The sequence below is a fragment of the Neovison vison genome, chromosome 5 (genome assembly GCF_020171115.1).
Source record: "Neovison vison isolate M4711 chromosome 5, ASM_NN_V1, whole genome shotgun sequence".
In the NCBI taxonomy this organism is placed as follows: domain Eukaryota; kingdom Metazoa; phylum Chordata; class Mammalia; order Carnivora; family Mustelidae; genus Neogale; species Neogale vison.
In genome coordinates this window covers 33,221,463-33,231,153 of record NC_058095.1, presented here as the reverse complement: position 1 = coordinate 33,231,153, position 9,691 = coordinate 33,221,463, and the positions used below count along the sequence as shown (strand labels likewise).

The following is a 9,691-nucleotide window of genomic DNA, read 5'->3' as shown; positions in this document are numbered from 1 at the left end:
GCGGGATGGCGGCCGCTGCGGCGGTGGGTGTGCGTGAGTGCGGGCGGGGGCACTCAGGTCCAGGGTCCCCAAGGCTGGAGGGAGGCGGTAGTGGGGGCTTTCCGGTCGGGCGGTGTGGCTGACCCCCAGCACTTGTGGGCGCAGGACGAGGCGGCGGCGGGCGACGTGCAGCGGCTGCTGGTGCAGTTCCAGGATGAAGGCGGGCAGGTGCTGGGCTCCCCGTTCGACGTGCCGGTGGACATCACCCCGGACAAGCTGCAGCTCGTGTGCAACGCGCTGCTGGCCCAGGTGAGCGGCGGCCGGGGCGGCCCCTCATCCCTCCGCTGGGCGGGCCGCCCTGCCCGAGTCCCGCCCGCAGGGGATCGGGAGACCCAAGGTCCGGGGTTCGGGGGTCCCACTGCTGAACGACAGTGGGTGAACCACCCTGGCGCCTCGTCCGTGGCAGGACCGCCTACTTCGGGGGAGGATCAGGAGATCTAATCTAATCAGTGTGACAGCGCTTTGCGCGCGGACCAGCAGGGCCCATCTGGGGAGAGAGACCGCATTTTGAACGCATTGGGTGCATCGTCTGATTCCACTCCGTAGCTCCTCGTTAATATCCCCATTTTACAGGGTGACCGGGAGGCATTCAGTGATTTGTACGGTGCCACGCAGTAGGTGATGGATTTGGAAATGGAACCCAAATGTCAGATTCACAACCCTTGCTCTTCTAAGCCAGAGTTTATCAAAATGCTGCCCTCCGGTTGGTCTAGGGGCTTTAAAAACACAGTAACGGACCCCACCCCGGATTTACTACACCGGGACTCTGGGGGTAAAGCACAGTCTGCATTTTCAACCAGTTTTTTGGATGCTTCTTAACACATTGTAGGGCATAGTGTGGTGATTTAGAAAACACTGTGTAATCCTGTATATTAACGCTAATTAAGGACTTTTCTTTCTGAAGCACTTGAACTAGTCATTAGCAGTAGGACATTGGGCTAATTACCTGTAGCTGCTCTGAGCCTCAGTTTTCTCATCTGTCAGGTGGGAATATTTATGCCTACCTCTCCTGGTTATTGTAAGGTAAAGGTGAAGAATTTTAAAGTACTATGTAATTGTCCTGCATTTACTCTTTGAGGATTAAAAAGGCCTTGCTCAGTGGGCATGGTGGGGGGTATCCCAAACAGAAAATAGTAAAGCTTCACCAGCCCACAGCTCAGTGGGGAGAGCTTCTGCCTATCCTTTGATGGAGGAGTTGCCCTTTGCCATTGCCCTCCAGGAGGATCCCCTGCCACTGGCTTTCTATGTCCACGATGCTGAGATCATCTCGTCACTGGGGAAGACGCTGGAGTCACAGGCAGTGGAGACAGAGAAGGTCCTTGACATCATCTACCAGCCACAGGCCATCTTCAGGGTCCGTGCTGTGACCCGTTGCACCAGCTCTTTGGAAGGTCACAGCGAGGCGGTCATTTCTGTGGCCTTCAGCCCCACAGGAAAGTAAGGACAGCTGCAGAATCATGGAGTGTGGGAGGGCAGCCTCAGGTTGGGGTGGGGAAGGTACCCCCAAGTTAAAATCAATAGGCTGCCTATCAAAGACCTGAGCTCTGGGCACAAATTGCAAGTAAGGGACATCCCTGCTGGGGTTTGGTCTTAAAGGACACCCACCTTGGAAGAGGTCCTTCGGACTTGATCTCAGGAGAGCTGAGTTGCAAACTCCCTAGCTGTGGGACCCAGACAAGCCACTTTCTAACTTCATTCATCATCTGTGAAATGGAGTTTCTTTGCTTTTTGCAATTGTACAAGGATAATGAGAAGCTTCAAACCTGGTTATAGCTATGGCCGTTCCATTTAGAAAGGAAGAGGAGAGAAATGGCCGCCTGGTAATTCTCCAAGATGGTATCAGTGTTCATTTCTCCTTCTCGGGGGAGAGAGAAAAGTCCAGCCCCAGATTCTGTGCCCAGAAGACAGTTGACTAGGGAGCAGAAACTCACATACTCACAAACTCAGTGTTCTGGTGTAGGCCCTACCCCTTGTCCCCACTGCAGAGATGAGGTGGCCTCTCTTCTTCCCCAGGTACCTGGCCAGTGGCTCCGGAGACACCACTGTGCGCTTCTGGGATCTCAGCACCGAGACACCGCATTTCACATGCCAGGGTCAGTACGCAATTAGCTATGTAGGGAGTCTTAACTCATGGGCGGGTGTGTGATCATTTACTCAGCCCTTTCGTTCCTAAGGAGGCCCGGAACTGATTCAGCCCCTTCATAGCCAGCTAGCAGCTGCCCGTTTCTAGGTAGAGACCGCCCCCTCGAGCCCGACCAGCCACATGCAAACAAGCAGAGACTGGACCAGAGAATCAGTGTGGGGTTGTGGGTTGTGCTGATGGCTAGTAGCAAGGAGAACCTGGCTTCATCCAACCTCTACCTCAGTGGTTCTCAGACTTGACTGTGCATCAGAATCAGCTGGGAGGCTTGTTAACATGCGATTGCTGGGCCCCAGCCCCAGAGTTTTGGTCTCTTTAGTTCTAAGATGCGGCCTGAGAATCTGCATGTCAAGGCCCCAGCTGGCACTGATGCTTCTGGTCACACACTAGTTGGGTGACCTTGTGTGCATAGGTCGTGCTCCCCAAGCTTCACTCTTGTCATCTGAAAAATTGGGGATCGTTCTTGCTGCATACCTTAGAGCTGTCACGAGAATTATAGAGGAGGACATGTGTGCAAATGCTTTATAGCATCTATCGTGTAAGAAATTAATAGAAAGTGGAAATGCTATTTCTGCAGCAGATGCATGGCTTTAGCACTTGGAGTGGGTTCTCCCTTTGCCTGAAACCCTCTCTCATCTCTCCTTTGGTTCAACTGCTCATTTATTCTGGGACCAGTTGAGGAGGGTCAGGCACTGCTAAGCACAGGGAATAGAGACAGATGTGCTCCCTCCTTTCTCCCTCCCCCTGCTTTCCTAGGACACAGACACTGGGTGCTTAGCATATCCTGGTCCCCAGACGGCAAGAAGCTGGCCTCAGGCTGCAAGAATGGCCAGGTAGGTGGTGGTCAGGGTAACTAGGCAGGGACTCTGGGCTCCGTTCCTAGTTGGGTCAAATCAGGTTCGGGGGTCCTCAGGGAAGGGTTGGTTGGGGGCAGTGAGTGGGGACCCCTGGTAGGCCCAGGGACATTTGGGGGAGGGTTATTCAGTAAGCTTTTGTTCTTCAGATTCTCCTGTGGGACCCAGGCACAGGGAAGCAGGTGGGCAGGCCCCTTGCTGGCCACAGCAAGTGGATCACAGGCCTGAGCTGGGAGCCCCTCCATGCGTAAGTGACACTGATGGAGTTGGGGAGGATGAGGAGCTTGGGGTTCAAAACTGTCCTCTCCCCTGCTGCAGGGGCAAGACGGCCAGCCTGGCGGACAGTAATGGCACAGGGGGCGGTGGGGCAGGTGTTCTAAGCCTGTGTAGCTGCTTGAGAGGACCTGCTCGTTGTGGGGTCTGAGAGCTGCCTTGCAGTGCAGCTTAATCGTGGGTCAGGAAGCGGTCGCGTCATTGTCCTTGGCTTTCGAGCTAAGCGTGGGGAGGTGATGTGGGCATTGCCAGGTCAGAAGTGAGGTCGCATCTCCTGCTCTCCAGGAACCCAGAGTGCCGCTACGTGGCCAGTAGCTCTAAGGATGGCAGTGTGCGGGTCTGGGATACGACTGTGGGCCGCTGTGAGCGCATCCTCACCGGGCATACGCAGTCAGTCACCTGTCTTCGGTGGGGAGGGGACGGCCTTCTCTACTCTGCCTCCCAGGACCGCACCATCAAAGTCTGGAGGGCTCATGATGTAAGAGCCGGCGTGGGGGTGGGAGGGTACAGAACCCTTCCTGGGGAAATCTCAGGCCACAGGGTGCCAGGGCTGGAAGGCATGTTGGCCAGTGGGTCCTGTGGTTGGTGCTCATGACAGTGGAGGTTCCAGTGTTCATTAGCGTGGCCCAGATGTTCCCACTGCAGGAAGCCTGTCAGGAACCTGCAGTATCCCGGTATCCCGGAGCCCATGTATTCTTATATCCTTCATTTCCTTCCCATGAAACACACTTGCAGAAACCGTGATCTGGCCCAGTACGCTCATTTTAGACATCAGGAGAGACTTGAGCCCAGAGGGGTGACTTGATCAGGATCACAGTGAATGAGGATCCTGATTCTGAGTCCCGCATCACTGTCTCTGGGTCTAACCTGGGGGGTACTGGTTCCCTAGGGTGGAGAGTGGGGTGGGAGTGTGTCTGATCTGACTCCCTCTGCCCTAGGGTGTGCTGTGCCGAACTCTGCAAGGCCACGGCCACTGGGTGAATACCATGGCGCTCAGCACTGACTACGCCCTGCGCACAGGAGCCTTTGAGCCAGCTGAGGCCTCAGTGAATGCCCAAGACCTCCAGGGGTCCTGTGAGTGGGCGGGGAGGGCTGCCTGGGAAGGAACCGCTTCTCTGGCTTAGGGTGCGGGATTCAGACCTGGGCTGGAGTGTTTGCCATTGGCATGGGATTTTCTAATCGGCCTTCTCGTCTCCTCTCCCCTCCGGTACCTGGCCACAGTGCAGGAGTTGAAGGACAGGGCTCAGAGGCGATACAACCTTGTGCGGGTGAGTGTTTGCTGGCCACCAGCATGCCTAGCTCTGTCCTCATCCTCCACGGGTCCCTGCAACGCTGCAGACACTCAGGCCCCTCCCCCCTTTGCTTTTCCAGAAAGTTTGTGATGATCCTAGTTTACACTCCTAAAATCCTAGTACATAGGGATCATTTTAATCATTTTGTTTCATTTATTTGCTTATCTATTTATTACATTTTCTTTTTTTTTTTTTTCAAGATCTATTTATTTGAGAGAGGAAGCACTAGCACAAGCGGGGGTGGGAGGGGTGGAGAGGAGAGAGAGAATCTCAAGCAGTCTTCCTGCTGAACATGGAGCCTCATGACCTGAGCTAAAACCAAGAGTTGGGCACTCAACCAACTGAGCCACCCAAGCACCTCTTTTTTATTTTATTCAAAGTAACACATTTTATGTGCCCCAGGGAGCAAAGAACACAAAAAGGTAGATAGTGAAAAAGTCTCCCATCTCCCATGTGTGGCCCTTCCATTCCTTCTAGATGCATTCTCTTTCCTTCCAGAGACTTCATACATACACACACATACAAATCCACATTTAATATCCCTTTTTTGAGAGAGAGTGGGAGTGGCAGGGTTTGCAAAGAAGAGAGAGAATATTAAGCAGGCTCCATGCCCAGCATGGAGCCCTTATTGGAGCTCGATTCTATGATCCTGAGATCATGACCTGAACCGAAATCAAGAGTGGGACGCTTAACCAACAGAGCCATCCAGGCACCCGAATCCTTCCCTTTTTTATTTTTTTTATTTTTTATTTTTATTTTTTTTTTTAAAGATTTTTATTTATTTATTTGACAGAGAGAGATCACAAGTAGGCAGAGAGGCAGGCAGAGAGAGAGGAGGAAGCAGGCTCCCTGCCAAGCAGAGAGCCCGATGCGGGACTCGATCCCAGGATCCTGAGATCATGACCTGAGCCGAAGGCAGCGGCTTAACCCACTGAGCCACCCAGGCGCCCTCCTTCCCTTTTTTAAACATGCTATTCTGTACCTTGCTTTTTCTCATAATTATGTACAGTGATTAAAAATCACTGTACATAATAATAATCAGTAAGAATAATCAAATTATTCTTCCATGTGCATAAAGCTTCCGTTTGCGGGGAGTGACTTGTCAGGGGCCCCAAGTGAGTCTGTAGCTGGCCAGGCCTCACTTCTCCTAATGCCAGCCTCTGTGCCGGTGTGGGGTCATCGGGGGTGTGTTTGCTGCCAAGGTGGGGCTCTCCTGTCTGAAGCCATGTCCAACACAGTGTGCTTTCTGCCTCTCCTAGGGCCAGGGCCCAGAGAGGCTGGTGTCTGGCTCAGACGACTTCACCTTGTTCCTGTGGTTCCCAGCAGAGGACAAGAAGCCCCTTGCACGGATGACGGGACACCAAGCCCTCATCAACCAGGTGCTCTTCTCCCCCGACTCCCGCATTGTCGCCAGTGCCTCCTTCGACAAGTCCATCAAACTATGGGACGGCAGGACGGGCAAGTAAGTGGGGCGTGGGAAGGGAGAGGAAGGACCCTAGTCTTCTGGAAGGAGCTTGGCTCTGCCACTTACTGGCTGTGTGGCCTTGGCAAGCATTTAGGTATTCCGAGCCTCTGTTTCCTCTTTTGTTATATGAAGACCCCTACCTCTCAGCTTCATTACCAGAGTTAAGGGAGATGATATATTTAGAACTGGCAGTAAATGGGCACTGAAATGCTAGCTCCCTTCATATCAAAGGAGAGAAATGACCTTAAGACGGCCAGGTGTGCGGCAGAAGTGCAGGTTTGGGGTGTAGTCATTTCCTGGGGCGCCTCCAAGTGTGGTCTGCACACCGGCAGCAGCAGCATCCAGGAGCTCCATAGTAATGCTGGACCTCGGGCCCCAGCCCGACCTTGTGAATCAGAATCTGGATTTTCACAAGGTCACTGGGTGAGTCTGCTCCCATTAAAGTCTGAGAAGCACTGGTGTAATGAGGCACCATGGTCTTGAGGTGAACTAGATCAGAGGAGAGGCAAAGGCACAGGCAAGAGGAGAAAGGGGATGAGGGAGACCCTTGCTGGGGCCAGGGCCACGTGGCAGCCCTTCTTTTTCAAGATAGGAGATGGACTCAGAGAGGCCTAATCTTGTCCAAATAGACGTAGCTAATCTGTATTGGTCAGAAAGTTCCAGGTGGGCCTGGCCCACTGTTATTCCATGCCACCTGCCAGCAGGCAGCTTGCGTTAGGGGCTGTCAGATAGAGGGACTAAGCAGGTGGCTCCCTTGGATTCTAAGTCCGGCAAAGTTGTGCAGGTACAGAGGCCTGGCAAGAGGCCCCCTAGAAGCAGCTCATTTGGGAAAGTTTTATAAAATCTTTATGCCCTTGGTAATGATTACCCTGGGATAGGGGCTAGGCAGTGAGATTTTGTAAACATTCCCAGTTAGTTCTCAATGTGCAGCTAATGTTGAGAACCACTGCTGTCAGAATAGGGGCCCCTCCAGACAGGTTCGAAGACCTAATACCCGTCTTCCCCCTTTTCCTGGCCCAGGTACCTGGCTTCCCTGCGTGGCCACGTGGCCGCTGTGTACCAGATCGCATGGTCAGCCGACAGCCGGCTCCTGGTCAGCGGCAGCAGTGACAGCACACTGAAGGTGTGGGATGTGAAGGCCCAGAAGCTGGCCGCGGACCTGCCAGGCCACGCGGATGAGGTATGGCTGACCCTTGTGAGCAGAAGTGGGGTGGGCGGTGGGGCTGAAGCCTGGCCCTTCTGCCCCCCATCCTCTTTACTGACTGCCTCCCACAACCCCCACCTCGGTTTAGGTATATGCTGTTGACTGGAGTCCGGATGGCCAGAGGGTGGCAAGTGGTGGAAAGGACAAATGCCTCCGGATGTGAGTGTGTGCTTGGCTCTCCTGCCCTCAAGTTGGTCACTCTTGACACCTTTCCCTTCTGGTGAATTCCGAGGGCTCTCCAGGGGCCAAAGACAGTGTGTGGCGCCAGGTTCTCTTGGTGGTTAAGAGGGCAGGTGCGGAATTCCAGGGAATATGGGAAACTCTGATGGTGCTCTCTGGGGGGCAAGTCCAGGGGCCCTCCAGCAGGAGGCAGTAGTTCTCACTTCCAATCCTGGCTCTGGCTTTCACTGTGCAGTCTTGGAGAGTGTGCGGTTCACCTGCCTCATGGGAGTTGCCAAGCTTCAGCAGACGGGGCGATCAAAGATAGGTGGTGAACGCCCTTGGGAAGCTGAAGCGTGTGTACTTGTAAAGAACCGTCGTTGTTTGCCATTAGATGACCCTCGTGGACATACGAGCAGCCAGGCCCTGGGATGAGGCCTTGGCCAGGGCAGGCAGTGGGTACCTCACCTAACTTTGGGTAGCTGGAGCAGAGATGATAGCGAGGCTTTTGATGACTGAGTGAACCACAGGCTCTCCCCTGTCATGGGCTCCTGGGATTATCTGGCAACTTCCCTTCCCAAGATGAGATCCCCATGCTCTTTCCTCCCCTCCTCCCACAGATGGAGAAGTTGAAAAATCCCAAGTTCTTGGGGACCTCCACCTGCACTTGCCTCTGCCAGCTGCCTGCCCCGACACAGACCAAAGGTCAACATGGTGACTCTGCTAACAAGCATGGCCTGCTGTCCTTCGGGTCCAGTGGGGTCCCTCCCCAGAGCCAGAGAGCGGAGGTCCCGAGGGACTACCAGTGAGCTCAGCCCTTGGCCATCCCATCGCTGGTGGGGGGGGCCAGGCTATGGAGCCCTGCTGCTGCCCCTTTTCCTTTCCTAAATGTTCTTTCTATTCAGTGTCAGACCCGAGATTCTGTGACCAAATAAATCGCTTCTATTTTGTGTACTCAAGTTGTGGTTCCTTGTCCTAGAATCCCAAGGCTCACCAGAGGACTATGCTACATCAGTTTGCCTAACCCCTCTCTCTGGGCTGCACCGAAACGCTACTAATGGGAAAGTTGCTTCTCTTCTCTGTCCTGCGCCTGCGAGGGAGAGGCCAGTTGAGGCAGGGAGACTGGCTAAAGCCGCAGGATGGTGGCCAGAGGAAAACAGCCTGCGCTGTCCGATATGGTAGATGCCAGCCACGTGCAGCGGTCTCCGTTCCCCAGAGTCCCGGGTGGCTACGAATGCAGTCCTGCAACGCTAGCATACGGCTGCTGGACAGCAGAGATCACACCACCTTCATCACCACGGGGTGATGTGTTCTCCTCCGCCCCCTCCCACACAGCACTCTTCTCGAGGTCCCACTGCAGCGAGCCCTGTGCTGGGCACTCAGGGTACAGAGCGGAAGGTGACAGCTGTCCCGGGGGTCCCAGAGCATGCAGGGGGGAGCGCTGCAGCAGCAGTGGGTGTGGTGGGAAAGGGGACCATGATTCTTTGGCCCAGGAGGGCTTTCACGGAATGGAGGGAATCCCACTGGATGTCCTCAGACTTGACCAGAACCTTGCCTTGCAAGCATCCTGCCTCTACTTTCTCCTGTTTCGATGCTCAAGCAATCTGCTCAGGGTGAATTTCAAAATGACCTTGTACAGACTACTCAGGGCCATGGCCATGGTGTTTCTAACCCCTTCTCCCTCCCCCCACCATGCTCTCAGGTCTGGCTGTGCATCTCAGTCTCCACCTGGCACGGAGGTCTCCGCACTGAGGCGCACAAAGGGCAAAGGGGGGGTGCTGACTGCCGAGTTCCTACCCTGCATGGGCCCTTGCTCTGCGTGCGCTCATGGGAGCCTCGTGGTAACCCTGCTGTTGTGCTTGTAGGGTTCTCGCATCCCTGAGACAGCCTGGGGAGCTTAAATGGTTTGTCCATGCCCTCACATCCAGGAAGAACCAGGAGGAAATCAGGTTGCACCCCCAAACCGGGCACTTTGCACCCGTCCTTCCCGAGCCCAGGTCTGGTGTGGACAAGCTACAGACTGCCACCACCTCTCTCCAGCATGGCCATTTGTCCCGGTCTTTGAGTAACATCTGTTCTTGCACAGGGCAAGGGGTGGTGTTGGCAGAGCCAAACAGTAGGTAAGGATAAGAGCCCACTGCCCGGCCACCCTTGTGTTCTGTGTCCCTTAATCCCAAGCTGGACTTCCAGTCCCGGCAGAAGCCAGGAGGGTGGATGGCAGCCAGCCCTACTGTCGGCATGAAGCAGAACTCAGGGTGCTGGGTG

At 54.6% G+C, this 9,691-nt stretch overlaps 1 protein-coding gene across 1 annotated transcript; it reads left to right on the top strand.

Moving 5' to 3' along the window:
- NLE1 (notchless homolog 1) lies at window positions 1-8,380 on the top strand. Its single transcript, XM_044248417.1, has 13 exons — window positions 1-23; window positions 145-288; window positions 1,259-1,476; window positions 2,053-2,132; window positions 2,936-3,012; window positions 3,183-3,280; window positions 3,592-3,784; window positions 4,245-4,380; window positions 4,528-4,574; window positions 5,858-6,060; window positions 7,084-7,243; window positions 7,356-7,426; window positions 8,047-8,380. Exons 1-13 carry the CDS (start codon window positions 6-8, stop codon window positions 8,057-8,059), a joined length of 1,458 nt encoding a protein of 485 aa, XP_044104352.1. The 5' UTR covers window positions 1-5; the 3' UTR covers window positions 8,060-8,380.
- The last annotated feature ends 1,311 nt before the right edge of the window (window positions 8,381-9,691 follow it).